At 45.6% G+C, this 20,504-nt stretch overlaps 1 protein-coding gene across 6 annotated transcripts in view; it reads left to right on the plus strand.

The window, feature by feature from the left end:
* The window catches only part of TSC22D3 (TSC22 domain family member 3), a 58,601-nt gene that overhangs the window by 16,047 nt on the left and 22,050 nt on the right, over window positions 1-20,504 (plus strand). Inside the window, exon 3 of one of the 6 annotated variants that reach the window (XM_037062777.1) lies at window positions 12,804-13,220. The exons of the other annotated variants lie outside the window; for them this stretch is intronic. Coding sequence (XP_036918672.1) covers window positions 12,804-12,960 — 157 coding nt within the window. The 3' untranslated portion in view covers window positions 12,961-13,220. Of the gene's footprint in view, window positions 1-12,803; window positions 13,221-20,504 lie in introns of those variants that run through there. 6 annotated transcript variants of the gene reach the window in all.

Raw genomic sequence — 20,504 nt, forward strand, 5'->3', positions numbered from 1 at the left:
AAGTGACTGAGGTTTTTCTATGGCATGGAGAAGGGAGAGCTGCCAGGACCTTTGACATTTTTACCAGAGTTCAAAACTTACAGAAGCACACTTCACCACACTGGCATAGCTACCAAATGGAGAAGGATTCCAGAGCCTAGTGACTGTTGTAGGAACTGCCTTTTCAAGACTGAACTTTCCCCTTCTCAGGGTTAGCTGCTGGCACCTTCTGCCTGCACATGCATCTGAGACACAGAAGCTCAGAACTCATAGGGTTTTCACAGGCATTTTGTCTGACCCCCTCCAGCTACAAATGAGGAAACTGAAGCCCAGAGTGGGGTAGGTAACTGCCCCAAACCAAACAGCCAATTAGTGACCAGAAGAAAAGAGAAACCATATCCCCTGATTCTTTGATCCAATGGTCTTCTGACTTCTTGTACCTAGATGGCTGTGAACATCCCATCCCAGTAGGTACGCAAGCTCTCCATGCCAGGAGACCAGCTTTAGATCCACCTGATGCCAAAAACTGTGTTTTTTAATTTGATTTTATTTAATGGAATTGACCATTGGTTTGGGTATTATAAAGTCCCAGCCCTGAAATCTTGCTTCTGCTTAGGTTGGAGCTGCATGCCACAGTCAAAGTCATGCAAGGGGGTCAGAAAGCCTGCTCTTCGGGTTGGAAAAGAAATCAGTTGCTAAAACATTGGTCTTTTTGAAAGTTCCAACCACAGGGGCGGGCTGGCAGAGCCACTGTCTGAGCTCCCCCAGAGTATCCAGCCCTCCCTGTCAGTCTGGGAGTTAGTTTAGGAAGCTGGCCCAGCCTCAGCAGAAGATCTGGAGGGTAGCACCTGGCCCAGGAGCTCCAGCCTTCTCTCAGAGCCTGAGAGCCCCCAGGGCACTCAGAGTCGGGAACTTCCTCCCTCCTCCACAACCCAGGCTGGCCACAAGGCTATCTGAGCACTTTTTCTTCCTAGCCTGGGAAAGTTTTCAGTTGTTCCCATCCTAGCCTAGTAGCTACAGAGAGAGAACTAGAGAGACAGAGACAGAGAAAGAAAGAGAAGGGAACTGACCCCAGCCAGACAATCAAGGCTTCCCTGGGGCAGCAGTGAGATGAAGGGGGAAAGGCTAGAAGAGTCCTAGCTTGTGGAGGAGCTCCAGCTTGGGGAGGACTCTGAATTCATGGAGGAGGCACAGTTCCTGGAGGAGCTACAGCTTGAGGGTGGTGGAAAGTGGGTCAGATTTGGATCCAGAAGATCTGGGTCTAGTTCTGACTTTGCCAACAATCTTATGCTTGAGCTTGAGTAAGTAACCCCCTGTTCTTCTGTGGACTGCTATCCCTACTAACAAAATGGGGGAAGTGAGAGACAAGATGGTCTTTAGGGTTTCTTCCAACTATATATTCTGGAACACCATGGCTCTAAAGCCTTGATGTGTGTGGATAGGATGTATGGACACTTGAATAATTCATTGAACCTCTGAATGTTAGAACAATGGGATGGGGGAGATGAGGTTGACGTGAACAAGAAAAGGAGAAGAAGGTGGTAAATATGTTAAGAGTTATTACCTCAAGAGGGAGTCCAGGCTGAATGGAACATTAGAGATGATTTTCAGAAGTCAATAATGATGGGATTGAAATGAGTTGGTAATGATAACCAGGGGTGTGGTCAGTGTGTAGTTGCTAATGATAACCCTCAACCAAATATCTCCCAGTGACCCTTTCAGCCCCAAAACGCAAGTATTCAACCCAGAATGCACTTATTGAGTTCTTCGTGTGTGTCTTTGCAGAAATTCTCAATTGAATTAGGAATATTTTCAGATCTTGGATGTTCACACTCAGATATAAAACAGCCTAAGAAGAGAGGTAAGACTGGCACCTTGGTAAACCCCCACTTTCATCAGAGTTTGATGGCTGCTATATATAGCTACTCTCTCCCATTAATGCACAGAGGAGCTACCAAAAACCAGTCTGTTGGGCAAGTGTTGGTGTTTAGTACTGTTAGTGTTTCACTGTATATTCTGATTTCTTCAAAGTTGGTCATCCCTCTCTGGTTTATATAGTCAGAGTCTGTAAACCATAGTAGGTGGCATTGTACTAAGCAGAAAGTTCCTTGCTGGCCCAAGCATAAGAGCTCAGGGCTCCCTAAATGGCCGACCATTTCCAGTGTCCTCTGCCAACCATGCACCCACCAACATCTCCGCTGCTGTAGACTTTGTGGTGGGGATAGTGAATAGAACAGGAACCACCCCCACCTGTCAAGGCACCTGTCCACTGACTGTCCTAGCACCCTTACCTTCACCATCATACACTTTGCTCCCTCCCTGCTAGCCCTCCTTCTTCTTGGTTCAGTTTGTTCTACAATCATTTCTTACCAGTCAGTTAATCAATTACAGATTCCTCAGATTGAAAAGGATCTTAAAGTACCTGCAGGGAATAGGGCTGCACTATATAGAGCCCTTGTGATCCTCCTTGGCTCTTTAGAGACTGCTGCAGGGGAGAAAGAGGGGAGAAAGTTTAGAGGAAGTCAGAAAGAAAGAGGGGAGATAGATTGTTTCACTGCTCTCACCAAATGGAGGTTTACACCTCCAAACAAACAAGATCACAAATAATATACAGTGTCCTTTAAAGTTTGCAAGGTTCTTCTTGCTTAAGCAACACATATACTAATGTGTACAAGGTCTGTGTCTGCACTTGGCATGTTTTTTTCATCACCAGACAGTTTCCAAGCTGGGCACCCTGAACTAGAAGGCATCTACCCACAGATGGTGGAAATTAAGAGGCTTTGGGAACCCTGTAAACTGAGTTAACAGAGCTCCTAGCCTCATTCCTGCCTCCCTCAGAGCAGTTCTGCTCCTCTAAGGACTTCATATGCAGAGACCCTGAGAGTATCCAGCTTGGATTGGAAAGGAGGAGGAACAATGAGGGATGGTTATCTGTTTAGCAACAATAAAAATCTGTAATCCACTCAAAACCTTAACTCTCCAACTGAAATAGGAATCTCTTGGGAAACATCCCTGGGGGTGGACATGCCCACTTAGCTTGAAGGCATCTGTGCAGAAGCTGACTCCCTTATTGGTCAACCTTGATAGTCAGTGCTTGGGTTTAGCATTTCTCTCTCTCTCTCTCTCTCTCTCACACACACACACACACACACACACACACCCCTTTCAGCCTGGCAGAGTGCTTTACCTCCACCCTCATGTTCTTGTTGTGAGCCTCCTTTGCCTCCTGACCACCTGAGAAGCAGGATCAGGGATTCACTGGCTTCCCAGGGAACATGGTGTTCCAGCTAGAGGACCCACATGCTCCTGGCTCCCCCAGTTGCAGGTTGCTTGCTGGGGCCTGTGTGAGCTCCGGACTATTGATGTGGGCTTGGGGCACTTCAGCCTAAGCAACCTTGAGGCCAAGGCAGAAGAAGTCCACTCCACAGAGGGCACTGTCGAAGTTAAGTGAAGTCCAGTGTGGAATTCTCAGCAGGGGAAATAGCTCAAGGGAAGGAGCACTTGACCTAAAATAAAGGGCCTGTGTTCTACTATAAACACCAGCCTTGGCTGGGGCTGGCACCTGAAAAGAGGAAAATAATAAGGGCCAGGGCTCTAGCCCTGAGAGGAAGGCGAGGGAGGCAAGCTCATGATGACATCCTGGCCATTCAGGCGGTCTAAAACCCTGCCCACTTTACATTGGAGAAGAAATAAAGCCGTGCTTGTTGGCAGTGGGGACCATCTGCATGTACTATAGAGAGACCACTGTTTCCCTAGCCCAGCAAACATATGCTGGTGGTGTGCATGATGATTTTATGTGGTAGGTGGACCAACTTTCTTTTTTCTATTTTTATAGTTATTTATTTAACATGTATTCAGGGGAGAATGTATCTAATATATACACCCTATGATTTCAAAAATATTTCCAAGGTGGAAGCATTTTTAAAAAGTGAATCTTGTTAAGGTAATTTTAGAGAAAATATGAAATAAATAACGAAAGCAGTGGTACTCAAATATGGCCAAAATCTTGACAGTGGTAGACAAATTGCTGGATTTGGGGTCATATACCGCATTGTCAAAGGAGGTGGGCAAGAGAAGCCAGAGGGACATAGAAGCCATACAGTATGGTTTGAGATTATCCTGTCCATGTATACCTACCTAGCTTGAAGACCTTCTCTGACAACCCTATTCCAAGTATAAAAACACCCTGCTATTTTTATATCTGTTGTGTCCTGCTCTGCCCCGTGACACTCAACACTCCAGATTAGCAGCAGGCTTTTCCCTTGCTCCAGATCACTGTCTCTGTCACACACTGGCACACACAGGGAAGCAGCCACTAGAAGGTTGTTGAGGTTGTTCTCATCAGCTTTCATGAATGTCTTCTCAGCGTTGTTCATGGGCATATTCAACTCAAATGTAAGGAAGTATTTCCAGAAGTATGTCAAAGAGGTTACAATCTTTTTCTGAATGCACAAAGCCACAGTAAAAGGATAGGAAATGTGTCATTTCAGCAATTTCACATGAACTTGGGTTGATTTCCAGACAGATTCAGGTAAGATTTGGTAGGAAATTTGTATAAAATCAAACTGGACAAAAGGGTTCCCACTTCTGATGGGATTTTGTGATGGGCTCTTTGCTCTACTTCCCCCTTCCATTGCTCTGAGATAAAGAACATGATTTTTAGTCCTGCTTCCTTCCAGGGCTCACTTTGTGGATTATGATGGTGAGCCCTGAAGGGAGGTAGAGAAGTGAGAAAGGTCTGGTCTTCTGTCTTTTGGCTGGCTTGTACCTCAGGAGCCTTACATGACTTTCCCATGTTATCTTGTCCCTCCAATTATCTTTAGCAAAATAATCCAGAGAGACATCTGGGCTTCAAACACCTCTAAGAAAGGAAATTCCACAATGTCTTTGGTTGTACAGTCTAGTGTTTAACAACCTTTGGTCTCTGAGATTTTTCCTTGTAAATTCTGTCCTCTAGTCTTCCTCTACAGCACTTAATATGCTTAAATGGTAGTTACTTTGTCCCTTGCCAGCCTTCTTTTCCAAATTGGCTAAATCTATTTAAAAAATAAAAAGGCAATTGAACAAGATTGTATTTTTCTCCGCCCTTTAGATAGTTTACAAATTCTCCACCAGAGATTTCATACTGTCCTCTGTAGCAGCTGAGAGTGTAGCAGACACATCTTTGCCTTTAGCCAACCACCCCAATCTCTCCTCTGACCAATGACACACATTTGCAATATGGCAGGTTAGGAAAGGAGCAAAGTTAATGGAACCTCAGAAAACCCAATTGCCTGCCCTAACCCCCTGAGCTAGCTGCCCCATAGGAGAGTGGAGTAGTGTAGGGTTTCATTAGTGGCTGGTGGCCATGGAATAGAGAAGGAAAATGATCTCATATTTCCTACGTGCCTTTTTCCTATTTAGAGCACCTAGGATCATGCTCGTTCTTTGATACTAAATTGTGTGCTAACATTTCACTGTAGCCTCCGTCTTTAGCTGCCCTATCCACCCACATAACTCCATTCTTGTATCTAGGTGGAAGCACATTTTGATTATTCTTATATTCATTATTCACTTTGTGGATTTTTCATAGCAGTCAGTAAATCCCAAGTTCCCCCCACCATTCTATCTAGTCTCTGGGTAGTGTCAGGCATGCAAGGCCACCTTGACACCAAACCAAGTCGGGCATAAAGAAAGAAGATTCTTGAAAAAATAAAGTGTTCACTCACACACTGATTCCAAATACAATCATAGTTGAATTTCAGGTGGCTGAGGTAACATTGGACATATTTCATGGATAATTCCAAATAGAAGATAATATGAAAAAAATCACATGTAACTCTTTGAAGCTGCACTATGGTTCTAATTTTTTTAGTAGTTTTGTCTCTCTACTTTGGGCTCAGATGAAAATGAGCTTGCATCTCTTGTGTACACAGAAACTAGGAGGAAAAACAGGTTGCACAGAGAAGCTAAGATGAGGCCAAGCATTGCCAGAGACACTTCACAAATGGAAAAGCCAAGCAGAAATACCTGGGATTTGGTTTTCAGACATATGGAAGTCTTTCCTGTGTGTCTTATGAAATGTGTCATATGCTTGTTTATGCCATGGATTTGCCCAGGAAGGTCTAAGGGGCCTTTCTACTGGAATCTAGTTTGACTGCAGAGACACAAGGCCAGGGAATTGACAGTATGTCATAGTTCCCTTCTCCCTCATCATCATAGCTTGATGGCGGCATCACTGTGCCTGGTCTGGACATCTGACCTATGCAAGTCTGAAGGAGGTGGTGCAGTTCATCTGAGGAAAATCACATCTGAGACAGGAAGGGGCACAACAGCATCTTCAGCCAAGGACTTGTATCTGTCATGGGAGGGAAGTGTGAGCTGAGAAGTAACTCCCAGAAATGCACAAATTGGAAGAGACAGCCCTGCTACCTTTCACAGTCAGTAGTATATTCATTTGGAATCTGTGCTACCTCAGGAGGCTGGCAACTTGGCCCTTCCTCCCTTCCTTGAGTCCATTCTCTCTCCTCACTCACTTCTTTCCTCACTGGCTCCTTTCTGGCTCAGTGAACACTTAAGAAAACAGAGCAGAGCTGGCCAGGTGCACCCTGCCAGGAGCCAAGCTGTAGGTGGAAGAAGGAAAGAAGAGGCTTGCTTTTTGCCTGGCAGTTAGAGGCCAAGGGGACAGGCCCCAGACTGTTGAGCTAGCTGCAGCAGCTTGCAGCTGATGCCATTTCTCCATTGTGGTACTATGGCAGCCTGGGTAGATGGGATTCCTCCAGTCCAGACAGCTCACAAAGTCCAGGGAATTCACTTAGTCAGACTCTACCTAGACTTAATTCTTGCTATCTTTGTCAATTGATTTTTATATTTTTTGCCTGCCAGGCATATTTTGGCTATGGGCCCTCTGCTGGGCCTAGGACTATATTTGTTCCACATCCCTTTCCCTGCTGTGAGGTTTCTAGACCCACTCCCCTGGCATCTTTATTAGTCTTTCATGGCTGTGTATATCTGGGAACTCTAAACTGGGCAGCAGTACTCCATACTTAAGGTCTGTAGTTGTCCAGATGGCTGGCTTCAAACTTTTACTAGTGCAAAGGGACCCCAGCTGCAAAGTTCAACCTAGCTGTCTTTGGGAGCACCCACTCTACTCAGGTCTGCTTGGCATCAGTGAAGACACACTCCTGACCTCCGGGTGCAGCTCTTTGTATATTCCTTTTCTATTGTTTGTTTCCAGACAGGGACTTGGCCAAGGGAGCAAATTCTACCCTCACCTCCCATGACAAAGAAGTAAGGAGTGTTTTCATGCTCCTCTTCTCGTGAGGGAAGGGATAAGCCATGGTAGGTTTTGAAGCCCTGTAGGGAAGGTGAGTGGCACCCTCGCTCTAGACCTCATTCCTCCACAAACTGTACTACAGGGACCCTCATGGTCTCTGCACTAAGTAGGAGGAGATGAGTATGAATTCTGAGGAAATGCCTCAGTCTGGAGAGGAGATGGGATATTCCTTGTTGTAAACCTGCTTACCAAATCTGAAGCATTATCAGCTGGGGTAGAGGAAGCATGGTGATCCCTCAGAAACTGGTGAACTGGGGAAGGTTTAGTTTTGACACTCTTTTCTCTCCCATTCCACCTTCTAGTACAAGCTCCCTCAAACTATCTCCAGCTGCTCATGGGTCTCAACTACAAGGTGATAGCTCATGTTCCAGAATTTTCCTGATCTCCCCGTGTCTTAACCGTCCCCCAGGGGTAGACTTGCTTTCTGCCACTGCTAATGTGGTAGAGTGAATCCAGCTAAGGTGTAAGCAGGTGATAGTAAATGAATATCCTACCCCATCCCAAGTCACAATTCTATCAAAAGGGGTAAGCAAAGTGAGAACTGAAGACTCATCTGTGGGCTAGTGCAGCTGACCTTTTTGGGCAAGGTTCCTCTGACCTTTAGCCCCCCCCCCCCAAATCATACCAAGCAGGCAGCAGGTGGTCACCCTCTCCATATATGTGTAAGGTTATCTCTAAGGATATCAATGACTTTAATAGATGGCATCCTAGATGCCCATACACAAGGAGGGTGAGTGGCAGGATGAAGGCTCCAGTTTAGCATGCAGATCAGGTCGTTGAAGTCAGCCTAGGTGCCTGTGCCTTCCCCACACTAGTCAGGCAGGCACTTTGGAAGCTGTAGGGGAAAACTGGGAATTCCCCTTCATGTATACCTGACTCATTTGACTTTTTAAAAAATATCTGAGAAAGCAAGAAGGAGGCAATTACTTGTAATAGCAAAACCATTCTCCCTTAAAGGGAGGAGCTCTAACCACTTACAGAACAAGTCCTTCAGAAGGATCTGTTGCAAAGCTATTTTTGGCTCAGTTGCTCTTCTTGCCTCGTTGAGTTCTGTTCCTTTCCAGGCCCCTTAGGAGCCCCCCTCTCCACCTCCTTCCCTGTGTCTGTGCTCACACAATGTTATGCAGGGGAAGTAACCCTTAGCCAAGTGATTCTCTCATCCAACACATTTTCCGAGATGGTCCCACTGCTCCCTTCCAGAAAAGCAGGGACAAAGATTGTCTGAACTGATGTAACAACCTTTTCCCCTCCTCCCAAGTATGCCATAATTCCAAATGCTCTTGTTTCCTTCAAGCACAAAGTGGCTTTTGCTGCTGATCTTCTGCTCTGGGTTACCCATTTCCTGCGCAGTCCTGGCACAGCAAACCTGTCTCTGTAGCAGCTACCTCAGGGTAATTTGAGAAGGAACTTTGGGCCACCACATGTGGAAAAGGAATCAGGGGAAGACACATGTGGAATAAGAATATCTTAGAGAACGATGCTGGGCTTTGTGAAAAGGGCCTGAATTATAAGAAATACCAGGACAGGATGTTTCTAGGATGCCAGCATCATGTACCCCTTGGTGGTGGTGGTTATTATTATTATTATTACTAATTATATACTTCCTATTGCAGCAACTATAACAAAATCCCTGACACTGTTCCATTTGCCTTAGAGAGTCAGTAACCACCAGTGTCCTGCCTGTGAAAGTCTTGGACACACATACCTTTATCCAGCCTGGAACATTAAGCTTATACCTGCAGTATCTGATCAGTTTCTGCCTAGTCAGTCAGTTGTACCCTGTTGCTGAGCCTGTTTGGGTGGAGATGGTAGGAAAATGGAGCAAGTGCTCCATGAAAGAGCTGTTCTCTGTTTTCCCACCCGTCAACTGCCTAGCTCTCTCTCCTTGTTCTAGGTCTTCAACTCTGGGATACAATCATGGTCATGCTCAGTACCCCCTGCTTGGAATGCAGGATTTGCTGTTGCTTTCAGCTGACACTTCCATCACTTTTCCTCTGCCCAGCCCCTGGGCTGGTTGTAGGTTTCTATGTGTCTGGCCACTGAGTCCACCTAAAACTCTCTGGCCAATTCCTTTTGGCCTTTTCCTTATGTCTCTGGCAGGGATGGCTATTCACAATGGGGCCACAAATTGGAAGGGGTTGCTTCAGTAGACTCATCCTAGGGAACAACTCATTCCTCCTCAAAGCTGAGAAAGTAGGAGCACTGCTCATGTTTATTTGATTTGGACCGTTGTTTTACCTGTTTCTAGATCCACATTTTTCATAGGTATTACAGTGCAGATTCACAAAGTTGCAACCCCATTCTAGCATAACCCAAGAATATAGGCCTGGGACCCTAGATAAAGCTGCTAGATAGACAAAAGTGTTCCACTCAACCCTGTCTTTCTATAACATTCTCTCACCTCTGTGTCCTGCAACACCCACCCTCCAGTGCCCAGCCTGTGGCTACCTCTTAAATGCCTCTGAGTACCAGGTATCAAGCAAGAAGAGCTCCTGCTCTACACACTTCTTTTTTCAGTGTGCTCCTTTGGAATCTTAGGAACCCACCAAACTGATCTCAAGGGCAAGTGGAGAGCCCAGCCACTGGGGCCCTGTGCCCCTTGCCCCAACCTTAACTAGAGTAGCTCTGCTTAATCTGTTTCATAAATTGAATTCACCATGTGAGACAGATTGAAAGAAAGGATCCACTTTTTAAAATCACTACTCTAGGATTTCCTTCATACCCCAATTGACCTACTCCTTTCTTGTCCTCTTTCCTATGAATTCTGCCAGGAGACAATGATGGTAACACTAGTTAAATAACTATTCCAACTGATATGTTAGTTGGCTGCAGACTGGCTGGCAATGCCAATGCCTTTACTCAGGGAAGATTAGGAGTAGAGCAAGCAAGTTGCTCTCTGTTCCTCAGATCACGTGGCTGCCTCTCATCCATCATTAATAATAATCCCTTGAATTTGCATAGCACTTGACAATTCCCAAAGCACGTTCATAGACATTATCTTATTTGATCCTTTGGGAAGCCCATGAAGGCCACCAAGACAGAGGCTGTTATTTACATTTTACAGACTCAAGAGACTCTTGAAACCATTTACTCATTGGCTTATCTGTAGAGTTTGCTAAATGGAACTAGTCAGTTTGAGCTAAAGGGCTGGTTAAAAAGAACAAGAGTTGGTTGGAACAAAGGTTATAAAAGCAGTGACGGGAAAGGACATGAGGCAGAAAGGAATAACGGACCTATAGTGCCACCGGATCCACCAGCCTGGTTTGTGAAACTCTTTGGAAGTAGTATAGACTTTGGGAAGGGCTAACTAGAGGAGATAGCTATATTTCCCATTCTTCATGATGGTGATTGCTTGGGCTCCTGAGCCAACCATCTTGTCTCACCTCCATTTTATAAACACCTGGTCACATAGTTCTCTTCAGGCCCAGGAAGCAGAATTTAAGTCCTAGAACTGGAAAGGTCCATAAAGAGCTGTATGACCATTTTATAAGAGGATACAGATGTTCAGAAACAGAAAAAGTCTTAGCTAAAGTCACACAGAGAAGCTGAAGTAGAACTAGGTTGATACCCAGATCTACCAATTTGCAGTCCAGAGTACTTTCTGCTAAAACCCACTGCTGCCAGTCTTTCCCCACCCCATCATGTGTGTGTAGGAAGGATATGTATAGTGGTGTGAAGAAGGGCTGTTTTCAGTGTCTGACGAACTTCCGTGGCCTGGACTTTGTACCCATGTGCGATGGCTGAGGCTTAAAGTCATTTATGGGGCCTAGGGTATGAGAAAGACAGGGTTCAGGGTTTCTCTCCCAGGGGGATTCACCCATATAAACTGCTCCAGGTAATTAAGATCCCAGAAGAATTGGCAACTGCTTGCTGAACAAATTAGACTCTGCCTTTATAGGCATGTTCTGTGCTAGAGATCAGAGGGCCCTCCCTGATGTTTGGTTCATTAGTCATTGTTCCCTGTCAGAGCAGGAACTCAGAAAATTGGATGTCTGGCAACAGCCTATATTCAGAAATTCAATCGCATCAGCAATGAGGGCAAGAGCTGAGTGTTTGGGACAGTGCGCTGTGCACAGTAGGTGCTTGGAAAAATGCTTGTTAGCTGACTAGTGAGCTAAGTAAAGAAAGCTGTAGTCCCCCATGCTATTCAGAATGAAACAGTGTCAATAACAGATCTGATTGCTTTTCACCAAGCCACATTGGAATTTTTTAATGTGTAGGCAAGTGGGACTTGAAGAAAAACTCCCTGGACCAAAAGAGTTCCTGTGTAGATGGCACTGCAGAGATCACACAGTGCCTGACACTTAGATCTTAGATTTAATGGACTCACTGCTCCCTCTTAAGCTTGCCCATGACTTCCTTCTAGTCAAATCCAAGTCCTTTCCCCAATTTTAGTCTTCTTTGGCCAGCACAGAGTCAGCCCACTGGCAGGGGACAAGATGAGGTTCCAGGACATGTGTGGTGATGGGGTAAGGGAGCAGACTCCAAGAGGGCATCCAGTTGTGGCAGACTTTAAAATCAACTTGTCCTGCTTCACCATCTTGCCATAGGCCAGGCATGCCTGGTAAATTTGGACAGACACTTTAGTATTGTTCGTAAATACCAGGGAAAGGGTTTTGTTTCTGTGTTGTTGTTTTTTTTCTTATACTAATTGGTCTTAGTTCAAAATACCCAGAATTCCTTGCAAAGGTCAGCTAGCATAGCAGGACCAAGAGAGCCTTAGCAGCTTTTGGCAGTTACTAAAGGTTACCACTGGTATCTTGTCTATAACAGGCCAGGGGAATGAACTCTGTGAGGAATTTCAAATGTCCTCCATGGACTTTTCCACTATGCTAAGAACCACTAGAAAAAGTACTTCGCTTATTCGCCCAGCTATACAGTCACTCCTTTAAATCCCGTCTACCAAGATAGAAAGCACTAGCATTTATTGAGCACAGACTCCTGTCTTTGTTGGGAAGAAGGATGTATATGAGTGTGTGTATATGTATAGCTGTGTACATATGTAAGGACTTGAATGTATGGAGGGAGTTTGGGTTATAATATGGATATACATAAAAATGTTGAAATCGTGTGCCAAAAGGGTATAGCAAAATGTTTGGTAAACATATTTGTGTGTTGGGGATGGGAGGAAGAGATACCTGTGTTTTTCAAGGGATAGCTGGAAGGACAGCATCTGGGAGGGTCGGTGCTCTTGTGTGTGAGAAACATATGGGTGTGACTCCATTTGAGTCTATTCTTATATATGGGGCTTGAGAGTTAGGGTGAGGAAGGTATATATGAAAGAGGTACTGTATATGTGTGTATCTGGTAAGGGTTTGTTTGATGTATATGTATGGGTTATTCTCAAGTTTATTGTTTGCCTGTCTCCATTCTTTTTTCTCCACCTCCAGACTTCTTTAAATCCTCTGCCTCTGTTTCTTTCTCCTTAAGGAGATATTTTCTAACATTTGTCTGCCCTTTCTCTGTTCATGATCTCTATCATCCCTTACCTCTCTACCCCCTCTCTCAGGCCACCTGCAATCTCTGCCAACACAGTGAGGGTGACTCCACCATTAAGAAGAGCAACACTCAGTGCTTGGAAAACAATCTCTGAGCCAATGAAATGTCTGCCTAAAGATTATTCTTGGAGCAATGGGAATCCTGTGGGTCACCCCTGGACAGATTAACATCATTAAAAAATATAATATAGATATCGAATCCTAGAATTGTGGCAAATCAATTAAAGCCTTGTTTTTACTTCTGTTGAGAGGAAAATCATTTATTATCTTTAGTCGGATTTTTTGCCTTCAATAGAACTCTTATTCTGTGGAAATAAGGGCTGAGGTAGGCAATTCACACATGCTTGTGAAATCTAAGCAGATTATCTCACCAGTGGCTATAACCATAATAAACTAAAGTGACCTCTTTTAAACAAACAGATGTTTGGGGCTGACAATTGAAATGCAAACATGGCCTTAATTAATGACTTAGTTAATAGTAAGTAGTTCACTTTGTAGAGATATTAGCTAAATTATCAGTCTTAGTCATAACATAGGTCTCCAGGCTACCTCTGTATTCTCTGTGTTAGTAAATGCAAGATTTCTGACTACTCAGTCTGTGAGGCCATTTGTAAAACAGTAGAAGAGGACAACCTAAAGACAGTTCTGATTGAAATGAGTGTTTAGGAAAAGTATGCCTAAATACTTAGGGCTGTAATCCAAATATGTGTGTCCAGCATCAAAACCAGTCCCCTTATATGTTTTCCTAGGTAAACCCATAAACAAGGTATATGTAAATACACATTTATTAACAAACGTGATCTCTAATTTCAAATAATGTCCTATCAACAACTCACTCTGGATTCAATGTTGTCATGCAGCTAGATTCAGGGAGACTGGCACTTCTGGAAATGAACCCAAAAAGTAGCTTAACACCTTGTTGTCAAAGAGATGGGTGAAACAGAGGTGAGGATGCAAGGAAATGGAATGTCCAGCTCCTGGGTGTAATGGACACTTGATGGGAGGAACCCCATCCTTGTCCCAGCTGCTTATTTGTTAGGTCATCAATATGTGACAAGGAGGGAGTGGTTAAGTCAACTGACATGCTGGCGTTGGGTGACCCTCCCTTCAAGAATACTTTTTTCTTTGCTGCAGCACATTTTAGTCATCACTGTATACACTTGCAGATGAATTCAGAAATTATCTGGCCTCCCTAATTGTTGCTACTGAGTTGAACAAGCACTATTGAGACCATTTCCTTGGTGACACCTCTGTCCTGAGTACCACAGAAGAAGGGAGGAAGGGAGAAAAAACACCAAAGGCCTGCTTTCAACCTTTCAAGAGCTTTGGGTCAAGTTGGGAAGATGGAATACATGCAGAGAAATTACTCAAGAACAATTATAAAGATTTATGTACACGGATGCAAAGTAACGTGTACCAAAACGTCCTATAAAATGATGGGCTCTGTAAAATGATAGGTGGAATGAAGTGACAATTGTGACTGTCTGGAATTTAGGTGTACAGCATGCATAGAAGGTCAAGAAGGACCTTATTCTGTCACTGTATACAATAACTAACCCTCAGCAAGAACAAGGGGAATTGAATGGGCTTGGAGCAGGTTCCAAAACATGTCTTTAAGTATTGAAAGTAGTGGGCATGATTGTCTTTCATGCTGAGCTCTTTATTTTAATAGACCTTCCAGGTATCCAGAGCACCCTCTCTCAGAAAACTGTACTATTTCCATGCTGGCCATAGTGAAGGATTGGTGGCTTCTAGTGGTGTAGGCTTGGCTATATCAGAGATGGCAAGATCAACTCAGCTTCATCTCCAGATTGTGGCTTGATCACAGACCCAGTTGATTTAATTTTGGCCTGAGCATGCCAGGGTTAGCCATCTGTCCACAATCTGGCCCTAGAGCCTGCTCAAGGTTAAGAAGGCTATTCATGGCTCATCACCTTTTTGAAGCCAGTAGGCAATCTCACATACTCATTTCCTTTTCCTGTTTGCAACTGGAGCATTGTATCTAGGCTGGAAAGGAGCAAGATGGATTCTAAATCCAGAAGGAATGCAAAGGCTACCTACTGTGGTTAGTTCTCCAGACTGCCTCACCAGCCAGTGGAGAAACTATGGCTAAGATTATACCCTCTTTTAGAGCTTGAGCCGTCACTATGTAGAATACTGTAAATACTGTAGAAAAGGTAAATATAGGGAAGAGCAAGGGTCTCCAACCCAACTCAGGCTTGACACTGAGCCCCAGATGTGATGCCTACCTGGCACAGTAGTGTCAACAGGCATATCTTTCTTTAGGTGTAAGTGGTCTAAAGTGCTCACAGCCCACAGCACCCTCAATCCACTGTCAGCTCAACAGACTGCATTGCCTATTTCACCTTGCAGCTTCTGGGCCCCAAAATTCCTGCTTGGGCCTCGGGTTTGTGTATCTTCTTTCCACCATGGTCAGGACCCAGAAATCTTTGGGATAGCACCCTGACTTTTCAGGCCAGCTTTTCTGCTAACCAGCAAAAGTCTCTGCCTTACTCTGGGTCTCAGTTTTCCAAAATGTAATATGAAATGGTTGGACTAAATGTCTTCTGGCTTTGCCATCCTGGAGTCTAGTGTCCTCCCTTTTTCCCTAAGTAAACGATTTTGGGAGGGAGAAGCAAGGGACATTTGAGGACTTTCAGTTTGGAAGCTGGTCCAAAGTTCCCAGGCTGTGTTTGTTTTTGTGTTATGTTTGCTTCTTCCCAACTGCTCTCTCCCATCACTAAAGGCAAGCAGCCACTCTAGTTTGAGCTGTGAGCATTGTAAGGTGGAGTGGTTCATGGCCATCCTGAGCTGTTCCAGACAGGACAGCTGCCTTTCCCTCAGGTTTCAGAGGAAGTTCTCTCACTTCTGCTGGAGCCACTGTCTCCTGCCTGATTGGGCAGGGTCCTTCCCCTTGGTGGCAGCCTGGTGAACTGACCCTGAAAGGGCCCCTCTGAGACTCCAGACCCTGGGCACCTTGGGGCTGGTTGGGGTGGGAGTGGGCACTGTGCTTGGGGCTCCTGAATGGGGAGTTCTGGGAATGATGTGAAGAGGCTATGCAAGCTCCTGGATCAGATCAAGTTCTCCTCCGGAATCTGGGAAACTGGGAGTAACAGAGGCCTTCTGGGGGTTGGTCAAACTATGGACCTGGGGCCATTTGCCATTAGGCTGTAAATGAGCCTGGAGTAAATGAGGATGAAGGGGCTCTGTGACACATCACGCTCTGGTTCCTTGAAGGCACCTTGGAGAACTTTAAGCCAGGCTTCTTGTTTTACCAGGGAGAGAGGAAGCAGTCTTCTGTGAAGCCACAGGACCAGGAGTTGGAAGAAGCCTTATTGTTCTGTGTGATCATGTGATCCTGGTACTACCCCTATTACCTAGTCCTTTCCTGGGAAATATTAGTGAGCTGGAAGGAGCCTAGATGGGGAGAGGAATGACGTGCCACACAGAAGGCAGTATCAGCCACAACAAGCACAGCTTCTCAGACAAACACAAACACAAATTTTCTGTCTCTCGCCCTCTCATTCACACACACGCATACTCACAAACACATGTGCCAAGGCCTCACTGCACACCCATCCTGGACCCTCAAGTGTGGCCCTGTGCCACTGAATTTCTGTGATGAAACCCCAGTGGCCCAGCCCATATTGCCTGTTGGTACAACTTCACTTGGCCCAAGTGTAGGGGAGGGACAAGTTTCCTTGGGAGGGGGGGTGCATTTTCTAAAGCCTAAAACAAGGAAAGAAAGAAAGAAAACAAAGGAAGGCTAAAGTCCTCCCACAGGCAGGTTTGTGCTTCGTGCTTTGGGTGTGCTTTTTGCAGGCCAGAAACTACAGAACTGGGAGTACTGCCAAGTGCTTTATCAAAGGAAACAGCCCGCCCAACAGCTGGAGATGGGCTTCTGCCAGCTGTGTGTGCCTCTCAGTCTCCTTCTTCTCTCTCCCCTCCCTTCTCCCATCACCATCCATCCATCTCCTGTAGTCTTGCACTTTGCATTGGGAAAGCCCACAGACAGACTTCCTTGGACCACAGAGAATATGCTTGACACTGAGGAACTAAGCAGATCACAGCTCCAGCTGGAGTGGGGAAGGCTCTCTTTGTGAGGGGATGTGCAGTCCAGACATGGGTCTCCTGGCATTGGGCAAGGGACTGCTGGGTGGTGGACACTTCTGATGCATCTGGAGCTTTGGGGAGATAGTCAAGTAGTCCCTTTGTTGCCTTCTTTTTTTTTGCCCACGGTGGGAGGCAGTGCCTGGCTGGACTCTGTGGGTTGGTGACAACAGGGTGTTTTCCAACAACCTCAGCAACTTTGCCATCCAGATTCATGAATTAGTTAATTACTTAGAATCATTTCTTTAAGTCTTGGGCTTCCCAGGGAGGAAGGAGAGAATGTGCAGGTAGGGAAGAGCTCTGGAGAAGGGGATTCTCCCTTTCCTGGTGGTGGTGGGGCCCATGGCAGATGCTAAGGAGAGAGAGAATCAAGGTAACCTCCTGTGGCTTCACCCCTTCTCCCAAGCCCTCACCCATTTTAGGTTCTCAGTTTGCCAGCCAAAGTGGCAAACACAACCCTGAAAGGGAGCTTCAAGCTGTGTTTGTAGAAGCAACCCAATGAAGAATGGTGCCAACGGGACTGCCTAGTTCTGTAAGTAGAACAGAAGGCAGCAACCATATCCTTGGGGAGGCCCAGGGGCTTTGTTTTGTTCCCTTACTGTAACACAGCCTGCACCCCTCACCCCAGTGGACACCTGGAAATGACTCAAAGTAAATCTAACATTTCCTTTGCCAACCTAGCCACATCTCAAGGACAGGATTCCTACTGGATTCATCTTTATACTGCCAATTCCTGCCATGTGCTGGGAGCTTAAGTAATATCTGGTGACCTGACCTCTGGGGAAGTCACTTTAAAGCTTGGGTCTTATCAAGTGGGAGGCAGTAACTTGGTCTGCGTATTCCCTAAGGATGCCATGTTGGGCTTATTCATTCTTTACCAGTGAGCAGGCACCATGCAGAGGGATGTGGTTGTAGGGTTACCAACAGGAGTAAGGCCACAAAGTGAGGTAATCTTAGCTTCTGACACCTGGTGAGCATTCTGCTACCTATAATCCCTCTTGCAAAACCTCTCCCACCATCATGGTTCTTCCAAGGCCAAGCTCTTGTATCTTCCATCTTACCCCCTCTTTCTTCCTTCCCTGAGGCTTTTTGTACACATAGACATGTTCATATATGCAGTCACAGGAGCCCTGTAGGATAATGAGCACACTGGGAAAAGTTAATTGAGATAATATATAAACTATATATGAAGTGCTTTGAACTATACTTGATGTAAAGTATGCACTCAACTAATGTAAACGTGTTCAATATTGCTGCAGTGTATATGCATGTGTGTGTGTGTGTGTGTGTGTGTGTGTGTGTGTGTTGAAGATGGCTGTCATGCACAGCAGGGTTGATAGGTCTGACTGCATGCTAAACTACACACAAACCAGAGGTGCTGACCAGGACACTCAGAAGACATTTCAGCCATTCCATTTGCCCAGCCCTGGCAGCTACAATCTTGGGTAGAACAAGGCGTGGAAGTCAAGAGCCTGAGGCAGAGTTCAACCCTTTATTTCTGATTCACTTGCTACTAAGTAACACTTTTTCTCAAGCCATAAGACTGATCATACCTGCCCCTGAGCACAGATGAGGCCAAATGTTTTCTGGGAAGCTCTACCTTCCCCACAACTTCTCTGAACTTTGGCTTCTTAGCATTTTTCCCAACATGTTATCAACCCTAACTGTATCTGAAGGGACCAGGCCAGGACTTTTAAAAAAGGATCATTTTTATCATGGTCCGTTGATGACCATCTTCCTCTGTGTGTGTCTGTGTATGTCTATAGCCTGCAGCTTTGGAGTACCAGTCCCTCTGCATGCTTAAGGCTTGTGACATCAAGATCTCTCACTCTTCGACCAAATACCAACTGCTTGACCATCTCTCACCAGCAGCCATCTCTGACAGCTGGGCAGTCAGAAGGATGGTGACATGGGCATGTAGATAATTTATGATCTGGGACTTCACAAATGGAGGTTTGTGGGGCTTGCCCCCTTCAGTTCCCTCATGGGGGCAATTCCAGTGGTTGGAACCAGTAGCATGTCAGCCGCAGGGAGCAAATGGTGTCAGGGAAGAGATTCCAGATCTCTGGCTATGGTTGATTCCTTATTTCTTCTCCTTTCCCAGTTTGGGAATAGTTGTTGCTGTCTGAAGGGCCGGGCAGTGCCAAGACCACAATAAACAGCTTGTCCAGCACACACAAGCTCTTTGGTTCCTGAAATGTCAACTACCCAGTTGGCTCACAGCTAGACCCTGCTTTGTGCCATTTGCATCCGGCCACAACAGTGCATCTCAGCACTTGTAGAACCATGTCAGCAACAAGCTTAGTAGTACAGGACCCACAGTGACCTGCCTTAGCTGTCAGATGCCAAGCTTAGGGGTTATAGTTAGGGCCTCCAGCAAAAAAATGCTTTAGGGACCCATCTCTGCAGGTCTCAGACCAGCAAAGTGGCCTGATCTCCACCTCCCCCACTCAGGCAAGACAGCCAGATTTCCTAGGCCCCATATTGCTGAACTACCAAATGGTGTTGCACAGAAACATCTTGCCCAGTGAAAGCTAGTGGGGTGCAGGGCATGTGCCTCCACAAGGTATAGACATAGCTCAAGGGCAAGAAGGGAAAGGGAGAAATGGTAGGGTTTGGTGCCGAGAGTGCCAGGCCAGGATCCAGGAAGCCTGGGCTCCACTCCCAGCCCCTGCCACCAACTCCCTTGGTGTCCTTGAGCAAGATCACCCAGAAGGCAGGGTTGGGGGAGCAGGCACAATGCCAAGACCTTGTCTAGGAAAAGAAGAGCTACAAAATCTAGTTCATGCCCTTGGGAGGCAAGGTGGAGTGTTTAACCATAAACACTTTATACTGAAGAGCTACCTAGTTGCCTTTAAATGCCTGGGATATATCTTGACCAGCAGAGGTACCCAGGGAACATATTAGGAAAAAGAGAACCACTTCTTCCAAATGTTCTGTCCTTTGCCTTGCTTGGTAAGCCAACAGGCAGGGATCCCTGCTACAAGGACTGAGGGTGGAGGTCACAGTTGTCCCTTAACTGGGAAAAGCCCTGTGATTGTCCTCACTTCTGCCTCTTATGACCTCCCAGGACAACAACTCTGGAGTGCAATGTTTGTCCCTGTTCCTAAGAGCTTGTATGGAAGAGGCATTTCCAAGCTCACCACTATAGACACACATACCTCATGGTCCCTTGGTGTCCAGAGTAAAGGCCCACGTTTACTCTCAGGGCCTGGCTTCATATCTCATCCCTGAGCATCTTCTCCTTGGTAAAAAGAATTCAGCTGTTTATTTCCCTATAGGCTCAGTGGAAACTTACAAGGTACAACAGTCTTCAATAACACAAAACACAGTTGATAGAAGCTACCAGTGTCTGACACAGAGTAGGTGTTCAATAGATATTTGTTTAAATAAATCCAGGCTAGAATAGATTCACCATACTTCCATATAATAGATCTCATTTAATGGTAGAAATGTTAGCTTCTGCTGTATGGCCAGTTCAGGGACAGAAGGAAGAATCCTGTATGTGACCCTGCAAAAAACAACATGGGGCATTCACCCTCTGTGTGCATAGAGGGAAGGTAGGACACACCCACTGAAGGGTAGGAGAAGGATGTCTGGGA

The sequence above is a fragment of the Sturnira hondurensis genome, unplaced genomic scaffold, assembly GCF_014824575.4.
Source record: "Sturnira hondurensis isolate 20B ecotype Veracruz unplaced genomic scaffold, ASM1482457v3 Scaffold0014345, whole genome shotgun sequence".
NCBI classification, from domain to species: domain Eukaryota; kingdom Metazoa; phylum Chordata; class Mammalia; order Chiroptera; family Phyllostomidae; genus Sturnira; species Sturnira hondurensis.